This window comes from Pelobates fuscus, chromosome 5 (genome assembly GCF_036172605.1).
Source record: "Pelobates fuscus isolate aPelFus1 chromosome 5, aPelFus1.pri, whole genome shotgun sequence".
Lineage (NCBI taxonomy): Eukaryota > Metazoa > Chordata > Amphibia > Anura > Pelobatidae > Pelobates > Pelobates fuscus.
In genome coordinates this window covers 312,193,657-312,207,313 of record NC_086321.1, presented here as the reverse complement: position 1 = coordinate 312,207,313, position 13,657 = coordinate 312,193,657, and the positions used below count along the sequence as shown (strand labels likewise).

Below are 13,657 nucleotides of genomic sequence, written 5' to 3'. Positions count from 1 at the left end.
CCGCTAACCCAGCACTCTCCTTGAAACAACTATCTTCCAAGTTGGTTTGCCTGCTCTGCCTTGTATCATGCAAGAGGGTCTCGGATGTCAGAGCTCTGGACTTCGACGCCAGGTCATACACCCCGGACGGGGTAACGTTCAACATCAGTCGATGGACAAAGACCTCTATCAAATCGGTGTCCTATCCGAGTTTCCCTACCTCTCCAGCATTGTGCCCAGTGGCTTGCCTACGCGAATACGAAAATCTATCCAAACTTCACCATTCAGCTGTATCCCCACAGCTATTCTTATCCTTTCGTCCTCCTTTCCGCCCGGTCTCTAGCACCACATTATCACGCAATGTGAAATGGTTATTGGCCAAGGCGGGCATTGATACCGCAGTCTTCGGCGCACGTCTGGAGGACCTTCTGAAAACAGCTGATTGGTCTAGGGCAGGGATAGGCAACCTTCGGCTCCGCAGATGTTTTGGACTACACCTCCCATGATGCTTTGCCAGCATTATGTGTGTAAGAGCATTATGGGGGATGTAGTCCACAACATCTGTAGAGCCGAAGGTTGCCTATCCCTGGTCTAGGGAGTCTACTTTCCGGGAATTTTACTTTCGCCCAGCCGCACATACTATTGCTGCAGTAGTTGACCAGCTTTAAACTTGCAATATGAGCCTCCGTGTCTTGTTATAAAATTGCATGATTTTGCTATTACATGATGAAAAGTCATGATTTTATTAAAGACACGGAGGTGAGTATTGTCCCACCCACGTTCCATTACTAATGTTATATAATTTCCCTACCCTGTTGTCGAATGTTACCACGAGTTCACATCGAATATTTGGTACGGTAAGTGGGGCCGTGTCGTAATGGTAAGTGCATGTTGGTTACTTGCTAATCACCCTGTAGTGTGGGACTGTATATATGTGGGATTTTTCCTCTGTTTGAAACTTGACACTAGTTGCAATTATCGACTTTAACCTGTCAGTTCCTGTTCCTTTATGTTTTCACAGCCTGATCTGACAAGATGGCATGCCGTTATCCAGCTTGAGAGGACTCCCCCCGCTGATACTCTCTGGTCGTACGGTTCATCCGGTCGTACTTCCCTGTTGTTGAATTATCCTCTTCAGTTATAAGTTGTCTACTTATTGGACTTTATTACCGTTCTTGGTTGGACATTGTTACTACGGTCGCATCTTCAGAAAGAGGGAAATGGAAGGGAAGTGCTGCCTATTATACTGGGACCTGAGCGGGGAGAGGCCTATGTTAATGTATGTTCATTATTTTTTCATTCTGTTTATATTCTTTGCTGCTATTGGTGGACAGTAAAGAAAGGGTTATGCAATACTCGCCTCCGTGTCTTTAATAAAATCATGACTTTTCGTCATGTAATAGCAAAATCATGCAATTATCATGTATCTGCTTACACCATGTGCAATGTGTCTGAACTTAGGTCAGAGCACATTTATGAGATGCCAGGCACACAATTACAAATTCTAAACATGCACTAACTCAATTAACTACATAGTCTTTAATTGGATGAACACTTCTTACAAAGAGGATTAAAATATGACCATTCCATGGAGTAAGGGTAAGCCAGGAGGTGCACAAGATATGTTATTTAGTTATTATTATCATGACATTATACACACATGTAAGGCTTTTATATAAAATAATAATAAAAATCTATGAAAGACTTTCCTTAACCCCTTAAGTACCGTACTGTTATGGCCATGTTGTACGTTAAGGGCCAGAGCTGTTTTAACACTTTTGTGGTGTTTGTGTTTAGCCGTAATTTTGCTCTCTCTCATTTACAGTCCCTATACAAATTATATATTATTTTTTTCAAGTTTTCTTTACATACTATTATTTCTATCATGTCATATAAGTTAATTAAAAAAATAAAATAAAATATGGTGAAAAAAAAAAAAGACGACTTTTACTTGAGTTTACTTGAGTTTAAAAACACCCAGTATTTAGTTGCTTTTTTTTTTTGCAAGTTATAGGGCTATAAGTACAAGTAGGATATTGCGGTTTCAAAATATACATTTTTATATTTATGTCATAAATCTCTGAAAAACACCCAACATGTACATTTTTTTTTTGGAAAGTAGACAATCCAGGGTATTCATCTAAGGATATTTTTTGTTGTAAATTCTTTATTTCAAATATTTTGTGGTTATGGTGGGGTACAGAAAGGAAGGGTTAGGGGAAAACACTGTAAAATATTGAACTTGCGCATTGTACATTTTGCATCCTAGTCGTTCCTTCTCGGTTCCCGCTAGTAGCATTAATTGTTAAAGCAATTACAGTAATGCTTAACATAGTGTGTTTAACTTATGAGTAGCATTTCTGAAGTAGTTTGAACGTGAGAAGATGATTAGTAAGTTAGGTGCCAGCTCTAGGTTGAAGGGCGTTTAGCGACATAATCCCCGCTAAGGGATATACTGTAGAGGTGTGTCCGTCAGTCCGGCCTTGGTTAAGTCGTGCTCCACGATATATAAAAAAAAACAGCAATAGAGCTCTCAGTGTGTAAAAGATAAATAAAATAAATATAAATATACTCACAAGTATAGGGCTCTGTCAATACAGCGCTGGTGGAATGATCCCCACCTAGGATTTCTTGAATCAGGATACAATAAAAAAGCCGGGAAAAGTAAAAATAAAAAGTGTATATAAAACACAATAAAATGAAGATTGGTCCTGAAAAGGTAACCAAAAAACTTTTATTGTTAAAATACACAATTTAAAACCATTAACGCGTTTCACCTTTAAGGCTTTATCAAAATGGTAGTATAGCAATATACCTGGCATGAAGGAATATTTATAAGGGTATGTGACAGTTAAAATTGGCGCCAAAAAAACGGATCAACCAATAGGAAACACATATTTAAAAACATATATAAAGCATAATTAAATCATGTATTATTTATTCACTTCAATAAAATAAACTGATAGGGACTATGTGGTATAGTTATATATTAAATAGCGAGGCTTATATTGAAAGATATGTGTAAGATTAAAAATAAATAAAACGGCAATGTTTGGAGCTAAGCTCCATGGGTAATGTAGTTTTGCCTGTCATAGTAAGTAAAGGGAAGAGGGCGGCGAGCGGCTTGCTTATTGTAATGATAACAAGCTGCTCCTGGTAGAACTTACGTGACCGGCATGATTGGAGCAAAGCTCCATGGGTAGTGCAGTCTTCTGGAGCTCGCGCACACCCCAGGGAAAAAACTGAGGGGAGGGGGTTCAGAGGTGGTGAAGAGAAGGGAGAGCAAAGGGAGGGGGAGCAAGAGAGGGAAATGCGTGAAGTCTGTGGGATCACCCGTTCACCGCCCCTTTCCCGACTGGGCTGTACGGCGTCCGGGGGGAGTCCCGCCCGGGCAAATAGGAATGTCAGTTGAGGGGTTATTTAACAAGTCTGGTGTCAGACGAGTCTGGGAGTTTACCAGTAGTCTGGTCACCAGAATATTATGCCCCTCAATATGAGGGATACCTGTGCAACTGGGTTGGATATCAGAACCCTACCGTCTCCTAGTATAGACTAGAGCAGTGACGGAAGTGTTTCCCCCAGTAGTCTAGGTATACACAGGTTCGGTCTGGGGTGTTGGTCTACTATCGATTGTAGCGAGTGTCTATAATTATGGTGGTGTATATGAGTTAAGATGGTACAATGTGTGGGAGCCTCTGTGAGTCTCATGTCCCATTTAAGTCTAAGCGGATTCCTTTTGCTAACCGGCATCTAGTTGTGTGCTGTGAGGACACGGTTTAAGTGGGTTGAAGCCATTCTTGGGGTATTGGCCCTGGTGTGGTGGGCTGGATATATCCCCATTATTGGCAAGTCAGCGGTCTTCTCAGGGCTCTGTTTGCCCTCGTCTGGTCTACTCTTGTAGGGGGAAATGTTAACAGTGCGTTGGTCAGGGATAACATTGTGAGGTTTCATGCGTCTCTTGTGAAGGGTCCTGCCAGTCGTTTCATGTGTCTTGGTTAGCTGAGTTTTGTAGGCACCTTCCCTCCCAGGTGTCGCCTATACTTTTTGTGGCTTATGTACCCGGTAGGCGTTATCCTGGTTTGAGCTATCTAGGTGTGTGGGTAGATGGTGAGGGGTTCCAGAGAGAGAACAGTGATGTGAGAAGGCACAACACATTTTCAATACACAATGTAGCATAAATTAACTCTTGTGTCTGGTGCCCTTAGCCCCCCATCTCTGCCCCCTGCCGCGTATCCCCCCCCCCCCCTCCGTTCCCGTGTCCACTTCACCGACCTTCCTGGGTGGCAAATGTCTTGTATGTGATTTCTCAACTTATCCCAATTCTGTTCAAGATATTCTCCCTCAGTGTTTGAGCCCCTCAGTGAGTTCACCCCCCCTAGCTCCGCCTACCTTAATTGATTTTGTCCCATATAACAAAACATTTTGATTCCAACAGCCCCTAATAACAGCTACCCTCCCCGCCCCAGTCCCTGTTTAACAACATTAAAGTCATATCTCGCTGTGTGGGTTTTCGAACTTCGCTTTGGTGGGCGCCTTCAGCATCTAGGAACCTGGAACCATGGAGTGTCACTGGTGTATAGGGCCATCTTTTAATGTGTCTCGTATTAAGCCCCCCCTTCGCAGCATCCCCCCCCCCCCAGAGTCAGCAGCGATCCTGTCTAGCTGCCTCCCTCTCCCATAGGCTCCGTAAGTTATGGCTCGTCCTAATAACTCCAACCTCGAGCCTCAGGGGTGTTGCCAAGGGGTCTCGTGTGGGTGCTAGAGTTAGGGACCATCTATGGGTATGTGCACTAGACAGGACTAATCTGTTTTCTGTGTCGAACTGGAAGTCTCTGTTCTCTCAATAGGGACTCTATCACGGTGGGTGCACGACAGTCTTGGCTGGGTTGTGGTCTCAAGGGGGGGGAGGGGGCACCTGCTTTCACTCCTCCGGGTCAGCCGGTGAAAGTTGTCTGCAGGCTGTTGGGTGTTGTGCTGTGTCGTCTCTGCACCGTCGCTGTTGGCCAGGCGTTTGTGGCCCTGATCTTTGCTCTATTGGTTTAAGGACCCAGTTTGAAACTTCTTTAGGTGGCAGTTCCAGTCGTTAGGTACCTCTTCTGGCCATCATAGGGGGATCCACTCATTGCGGTGTCTTTCGAGTAGAGTAAAGGGGAATCCCCATTTATATGGAATTCCCCGCTCTCTGAGGAGTGACGTGACAGGCCGTAGGACCCTGCGGGACTCCAGTGTTAGGGGTGACAGATCTTGGTACAGAGCTACCTCTGCGTCACGGAACCTCCAAAGTGGTCTCCAGCGAGCTTTAGCCATAATTCTTTCCTTTAGTTTATAGTTGTGTAAGAGGCATATGATATCTCTTGGTGTGCTGTCTGCTGTGCGTGGTCTATTTGCTCTGTGTGCTCCGTCAAATTCCATGGATTCCGGCGCATCTGCCCCTTGTATTTCCTGGAAGAGGGCCTTCAGTGTGGCCTCTACATCTTCCTCCTCTGTGGGATCTGGATCACAGCGTGGATAGTGGCTGAGAGGGCACGGAGGTCTTTTTTAGTAACCATTGCAGTAGCTAGTGCTCGGATATCGGCGCCAAAAGGCCAGTTAGGGTCAGCCGGCTTCTGAGGTCTGGGAGTGGGTCGGGGAGTCGGCCATAATGGCGCCGGCGGCATCGCGGGACATGCCCGCCGATGAGTGTAGGAACCCGTCCATGGGTCTGACCTGGGTGCTGCTGGAGCTTCTCCTCGGGGTCTGGGAGCCGTCAGGGCATTTTGTGCGCCCCATCTTCGGTCCTCGCTGTAAGTTTAGCGTGAGGTTATTGCTGTGTGGGACGGAGCTCCTCAATTAAGCTGCCATCTTCCTCCGTGTCTAGGCCACTCCCGCATCTAAGGATATTTTGACACTTAAAAAAAAAAAGATATTCTTTATTTATAGTATGCAGTGATAAACACACAGACTTAATAGTGACATGACAACAAGGTATATAAATGCAAGAGAATTGGCCCCGACGCCAGGTTTATCTGTTTGTGCGTGGAGGTCTGCTGTAGAGTGACCATGGCTAGTTGTCGTGTCGGTGTTGTTCTGGTCCAGCATGCGTAAGCATGCAGGCACTTCACGGCTTTTGTGCCGAGTTGTGATTTGGAGGTGTGCTTGGGCTCTTGTGTTGTGGCGGGTGGTCTCGGGACGCTCGCCGCCATTTTGGGGCTAGTGGGCCTCGGCCGGGTTTGCTGCCACTGCGCCTGAGGGGGCTTTCCTGGGACCGGAATGACCCCCGCAGGTCCATAGCGGGACGAGGGCCCATATTCATGATGTCAGTCATTGAAGGCGACGTCTCCCCTGCATCGACCATCCCTGTAGGTCGTGGTTTTTCCTCCTGGGGTTCCTGCAGGTTAGATATCATGTTTGGTGTCGGTGTGTAGCCCTTACAATCAGCTCCTGGTTGGTGGCCCATATGCTTCGGTAGGTTTCCATTTGCGGATTTTAAACAGGATACTTTGCAACAAGGAACAGGAGTAGCTCTATCCTGCATCCGCTCTGTTCGCCAGTCAGGCCCTGCCCCATTTTGACACTTTCTATGCAGCCATTTTACCACCAATCTTTGCCAAACGTTGCATAGGTAGTTTCTTTTTTTTTTCACATACATTGCAATTCAGGTATAAATTCACAGATCCTGTTATGTGTTGCTGCCAAAAAACATACTAATATGTGTTCAGCAACATCTTCTGAGTACAGTGATACCATCCATGCATAGGCTTGTCGGGATGTTAGGGGGCTAAAAGGCCACACTTGGCAGGTGCGCATATCCGTTTTCCAACATGGAATTTTGACATGTAGTGAACCTGCGCCCATGTCCTATTTGGGACATTTTTGCTGGGTTGTTTGGGGTGGCTAAAAGACCAGAATAGAGACTTGTGCATGTCAGTTTTTCAAATTGATATATACGTATACTTGGCCTACCTTCAGTTTGGTGTATTTTTGAATCCCCCAGTTAGTGTTACCATCATGAAAGTATATATTTTTTTATCAAGTAGACATTCCAGGGTATTGTATATGGGGTGTTTTAACATCCTTCCCCCAACCATTGTGCTAAAAATCCAGAGAACATGCATGGTGATAATTTTTGAATTCTGCTTTTTGATTTTAGCCAGCAGGTTATATGTTACTGCCTTAAAACTCCCCAGTTGTTTTTCTGCAAAGTCCCCTATGCCCCTCATGCATTGGTTTGCCACAATTTTAAAGTAACATATTTTAGACTTGCCCATTTTGGCCGAATATAGTTTGCTTGCTTTGCTAGGCACATGTTGAGTGTGGTGCATTTTTCCATCCCCAAGTTGAATTTATGGTTTGAAAGTATATATTTGTATAAAGTTGACATCCAAGGTTTTCACTTCTTTTCCCCAACCATTTTGCTCAACAAATTCAGAGAAAGTGTGTGGTGGTAATTTTTTAATTCAGTTTTTTTATACACACATTGCTTTTAGATTTCTGCCAGAAAACGTTTCCACTTTTTTTTAACCAAGGTATCAATTGCACCTTTAGCAGTGATCTCTAAACTAACTCCTGCAAAAAGAATCTAACTAGAGATTTGGGGGAAGGAAACATTTTCCGCTTTCAAAAGAAACAAATAGAAATTCAGGAACAAGTATTACAAAAAGGTATGTTCTGTGTGGTAGAGCTTAAAACATTTTCTAATACACAGTCCAGGTTTTGAAGGGCAATCGGGACAGTGAAAGGGGGTGTCTGTCCATTTCTCTTTTTTATAACAGACACGGCAATGTTTCTGGGGATTTGTTTTTTTGCAGTTGCGTTTTTTTGCAGTTTTTGCGTAGCACCAATTATGGATTCCTCTGGCACCGTTGTTGCAACTTGACATCTCCATAAATGATCGTGGAAATCAGTTTAAGTTGAAATTGGAGAAAGGTGGTTTTTCCAGGATTCATTTTTTTAAAAAGTAAGAAAAAAATTGTGGGTTGCTACTTGCATCAGATAGATAGTCACCTAATACCAGGCTATTGTAAGAGCCTGACTACATAGCTACCTGGATTGGTATAAAAAATTGTGTAGCATGTAAATTAGTCTGGAAAGCAATCTCCTCCCAGATAGTATCCCCTAAAAATAGCTCCATATTGCATAGGGGAGAAGTAATCCACATTGACATTAATGCCTGCGTTGGCACTAAAAGGATGTGGGGCTCAGTTAACTGTGGAGGTACCCAGTCGTCCTCCACATTCGGCGTAGCAGGGAAAGCACAGCTTCTTTTTGCAGCTGGCTTACACACAGATGACGTCTCACTAGACGTGTCAGAAAACTGACCTGGGTCAAAATCGGACGAGGTGTCAGTGGCGTCTTAGTCTGACGCTAAGAAGGCATATGCCTCCTCTAAGCTGTACATGCGCTGCATGTTTCACCAACACACTACCTGACACAAAACAAACAAATTACTAACACACAATTATTATTTTTTTAAATCGACTAAAACATCCTTTAGCGGCAATCTCTAAACTAACTCCTGCAAAAAGAATCTAATGGAGATTTGGGGGAAGGAAACTAACTAACTAAATTTTGCCACTTATAAAAAAAAACTGACTAAAACAGACTAAAACACAGCTTTTTGACGGAAAAAAAACCCTCAAGGGTAAAAATAAAATAAAAATACAGACAGTACAAATGCACTGCTGTAACAGGACTTAGCAGGGAAGGGGTTTTAAAAACTTTTTTCTAACAGGTTCTGGCACTTTGGCAACAAACTGGCTACAAACTATCACACACTGATCTCGGTCTCTCTCCCTCACAAAACGCTACAGAGGAGAGAGGGGCAGAGATCACTGCCAAAGTGAGTGTTTGTAACACCCACTTTGACAGCAGCCAATTGTGAGCGATCGCGTGTTGCTCACATGGCGTAATTGGCTGTTACTATCTGCCTGGCAGATAGTAACAGCGGGGGTCCTCAAGGGGATGTTACTGAGGACGATCCTTAAGGGGTTAAAAGGCTATAGTTTATTTCTGTGCTGATGCCATTGTCCGCTAAACAATACAATATATCACCCATTTTTTTTTATATATGACCTGATAAGCTTCTTCTGTGGATCTAAGATTTCCAGGATTTTTTCAGCATAGGCTTTCTTTGCAGTTGTAAAAACAAAAATCTGTGTACAAAAAATACAAAATAAAATATATTGTGAGTTTTTAGATTCAATATCTGCTAAAACTGCCAATGGGCACAATGTTAACATCTGTTAGTAGCTTTGGCTGCTTGACTTTTTAGACAAGAAGACATGCTCTTTGTCAAGTGAACAGAAAATCTGCCAGTAATTTCTATATTCTTGCTGCAAAAATATTTTATATGAACAAAAATAAATATTAACTATGAAGAAAGACAAAAAAGAACAGAGGTATATGTAATGGTATCATCAAATGGCATTTCTTTAGTAATCTGCAACAAAACTTTAACATAGGTACAATAGCTCAATATTTGTATTACTGAGATTAAGCAAACACTCCAGCGCCACAACCACTACAGTGCATTGCACAGTGGACCTCAGGAATAAGGTCAAACCATTTTAAAATGGTTAAACTACTTGCAATGAAAGAGAAAAGCCCTGTAGTTGTTATGAATGTTCGGAGTGTTCCTTTCGCTCCTGTTCATGTGACTTGATTTTGGCGTGCGGCAGCGGCTAGACATGTGCAATTCGTTTCGGTCCGAATGTATATTCGGACGAATTTCGGCAATTCGGACATTCGGATGCTTACGAATGTCCGAAGTGCCGAAGTTCCGAAGTGGCCGAAGTGCTGCTATCCCGAAGACCCGAAGTTCCGAAGATGTCGAAGTGCCGAAGTTCCGAAGTGTCGAAGTTCCGAAGTGTCGAAGTTCCGAAGTGTCGAAGTTCCGAAGTGTCGAAGTGTCGAAGTTCCGAAGTGTCGAAGTTCCGAAGTGTCGAAGTTCCGAAGTGTCGAAGTTCCGAAGTGTCGAAGTGCCGAAGTGTCAAAAGAAAACAAGAGAGGGAAGGGAAATTATGTGAATGATGACAGGAATCTTAACCAATAAGCCAATTCCTTTTGTGCAATGTAATTCTTGCTTGCCCAATCCGGTTTCACTATTTCCTGTCCAATGAAATTAATTGTTTAATGTTAGAGGACAGCCAATTAATGGTGATTTTGTCACTGACACTTGGCCAATGAAAGCACACAGAGTCATTAAGGTGGAATAGCAATAAATCAGGCTGTCAGGTGTTGGCTTGCATTCATGTGACCAGACGGCAGGCTAGTTGTGATAGCACAAAGAGACTGAGAAAGGTAAACAACATTCCATTTACTTTACTTCTTGCAGACTTACGGAGCCACATTGCTTTTACATGTGTGTTCCGGGGAGAGAGATAGAGAGATAAAGGGGAGAGTGAGAGAGATTTGCTTTTTTTCTGCAATCTGTCTGTATTCTGTTTTTCTTTTTTTTTTTTTAAGAGGGTTATTTTTCTGAAGTTCCGAAGTCGCCGAAGTTCCGAGGTGTCAAAGTGCCGAAATTCCGATGGTCCTAAGTTCTGAGGTGTCGAAGTGCCGAAGTTGCCGAGGTGTCGAAGTGCCGAATTTCGGAAGGCCGAACCAAATTTTTTCACCATGCACATGCCTAGCAGCAGCCATTGCAGGCAAACAGACATTGCAGTTATGAATTTGTATTATGTTCCCCTGTTGGTAAATCTTGAGGTAATTTGTAATCAATACAATGGAATTTAAACACTATTTTTGGCCATGTATGTATGGTTTGATCATGGTCACAGAGAGTGACTAATACATTGCCTAACTGATATGCTCCAATACAAAAGTTGTCAAGACTTAAATTGCTGAGTGCCTGGACCTCATCCTTTCTTTAAACATGGAAGGCTCCATCAAGCATAGTAATCATTTTAAACTGTTTGACAAGTATTATACTGTATACTGAAACAAGATAGATTTGCCATCTTCAACTCAAATTCTAATCTTAAAAGGTTTACTGCCAACAATAAAATTTTAATTAGCCAGGCTCAATTAACATATAAAATGTAGTATTTAACCCATTCCATACACTGTACTCTCTATAAAAGAGTATACGATGTTTCTACATTCACCTCGTATATTTTGCAAACTGTCTCAAGGAATTCTTTGCCATGAGGATGCAGCTTAAGATACACCTTGAAGGGAGAGGGGGAGCGAGAGAGAGAGAGAGAGATTAAAAAGCACAGCAATTTCCAAAATGTGTTTCGATTAATAAACATTCACTAATCAGCAACTCTATCCTAATTCACAACATCTTAGACTGCATTTACTTTAAAGGAGAAATATATTAAGTAGGATATTTCTACTTTCTTGACATGGTTGAATAGGAGATATGCCAAACACATAAATTGTGGACCAATCTCTGTAAAAAGAGGAATTAGTATTTCTCTAGCTCTAGTATTGCTACACTGCATCTCAAATCCATGCTCTGTGTTAACAGGACTTAACCAGATGTCTCAACAATTATATTTAAAGTAATGTGTAGTTCAACAGCAAATATATAAAATGAAACAATGTGACTCTTCTTAATGAATACACCATTTTACCCATAAATTATTATAGGATTCTTCATTACCTACAACAGTTACACAACAATCATTATACGATGGTTGATTCATGAGCTTGAAAAGCAATACTGGTGCATGGCATTTCTTTATTTTAGTACAAAAGATGGAAAAAACATTGGCCAAAATATGGCCAAAACCCTAATGGAATTACATTGTACACAAAATTCCTCACTTTTATATCCCCATGAGCATTGTAAGAGCTCAAATGTCAAATACAATCTATGAATCTATTGTTCTAACATTGCTTTCAGTTAACCAGTTAACCGAGTTAACTACTGGTGTAATTCACCGTACAACTGGTCTTTTACAAAAGATCTTTAAATGGCTAGCTTTTCAACACAGCTACAAACATATTTCTTGTTCAAGTCACTGGGTTTTGGAAACACTCCTGTTACTAGGCATGTGCATGGGGGAAATTTTCGGTTCGGTTTGGCATTCCAAAATTCGGGACTTTCGCAATTCGGCACTTCAACACTTAGAAACTTCTGCAACTTCAGGACTTCTCTTGCAGCCGCTTAGTAGATAACTCCCTAATTCCCACGGTATTCGGGAGTTATCTACCAAAAGGCTGAAAGACCTAAATTGGTCTTTCAGCCAAATTTACTAATACTAAGTAAAAATGACTTAGTATTAGTACATTTTGCCCCTACTCGCTATACCGCGAGTAAGGGCATGTCTAGTAAACAGTGAGCTGCTCACTGTTAAAAAAAAAAAAAAAAAAAAAAAAATAAGGTCCCCCCTCCCTAGAGTAAATGATGGGTGGGAACCCAATGCCCTCCCCCCTGGCCCCCACCCCTGAGCGGTGGGTGGGGGCCCTAAATACTAATGCCCTCCCCCCTGAGCGGCGGGTGGGGGCCCTAAATACTAATAAGGGGGGGACCTAATGTCCTTCCCCCTTTGCCCCCACCCCTGAGCAGCGGGTGCGGGCCCTAAATTGGAATAAGAGGGGGGACCTAATGTCCTCCCCCCCGGCCCCTACCCTTGAGTGGCGGGTGGGGGCCCTAAATACTAATAAGGGGGGAGACCTAAGGTCCTCCCTCCTGGCCCCCACTCCTGAGCAGTGGGTGGGGGCCCTAAATACTAATAAGGGGGGGACCTATTGCCCTCCCCCTGGCCTCCACCCCTGAGTGGCGGCCCTAAAAAAAATGTACCCCCCAGGTGACTAGGGGTCCCCAAACCCCTAGTCACCCCCTCCTCACCCTAAAAATAATGAGGGGGGAGCTTTAACTAAGTACATGTAAAAAAAAATTAAACTTACCATTTGATGTTTTCTTTTTTCAGCCCCCAAAAAAGGCCAAATAAAAAAACATAATAACCGACGCAATAAAAAACAAAAAACAAAAAAACGAGCGCAAATAAAAATAATCCATCGTCACCCATGGAGGGCTCCGCACAGACTGAGCTCTGCAGGGCGGGGTTTAAGCCATCCAATCAGAGTGCTCTGACAGGTAAGTCTCTACATTTACCTGTCACAGCACTCTGATTGGTTGGTTTGAAATCCACCAGAGTGCTCTGTGTCTGCAGTATAGCGAGGAGGGGCATAATTTACTAATACTAAGTAATCTTTACTTAGTATTAGTAAATTTGGCTAAAAGACCAATTTAGGTCTTTCAGCCTTTTAGTAGATAGCTCCCTAATACTGTGGTAATTAGGGAGTTATCTACTTATTCATTCCTGTCATTACATTGACTGGCCAAGTAACTTACATTTTATATGAATGTATCTTACTTGATTGTGGTAAGTGTTGCAAATGCTTACGGCTGAATCCTGGCTATGTTTGTATACTTTTTTAAAAATTGTATACAATGTAATATTCTTCTTCTTTCACTGGGTAAGTATATTAGTACTTAGGCAATACTGTGCTTCGGAACTTCGGCACTTTAAGACTACATTTAAGAAGCTGTGTCAAGTTATAATTTTCTATAACATAATTTAAACAAGAGCAAATCATTCAAAACACAAACCACAGGGTAGCCAGAGAGTTGTAAAGGAGAATGGTGATTGCACTATTAACACCAAAAAATGACTTCTAATCAAGAAAATATTGTTTTAATGTGCAGTTTAATACTGCAAAAAAAAGAAATCAGTACAAATACACA

At 42.5% G+C, this 13,657-nt stretch overlaps 2 protein-coding genes across 2 annotated transcripts in view; both read right to left on the bottom strand.

The window, feature by feature from the left end:
* The window catches only part of LOC134612225 (CTD small phosphatase-like protein 2), a 35,689-nt gene extending 25,382 nt beyond the window's left edge, over positions 1–10,307 (bottom strand). Inside the window, exons 1-2 of the mRNA XM_063456573.1 lie at positions 10,278–10,307; positions 9,031–9,110 (exon numbers count right to left, since the gene is read on the bottom strand). Of these exons, the coding sequence (XP_063312643.1) occupies positions 9,031–9,110; positions 10,278–10,307 (110 nt within the window). The remainder of the gene's footprint in view (positions 1–9,030; positions 9,111–10,277) is intronic.
* Positions 10,308–13,619: 3,312 nt separating this feature from the next.
* LOC134612223 (uncharacterized) overlaps positions 13,620–13,657 on the bottom strand; it is a 409,549-nt gene continuing 409,511 nt past the window's right edge. The window contains exon 10 of the mRNA XM_063456572.1: positions 13,620–13,625. Coding sequence (XP_063312642.1) covers positions 13,620–13,625 — 6 coding nt within the window. The remainder of the gene's footprint in view (positions 13,626–13,657) is intronic.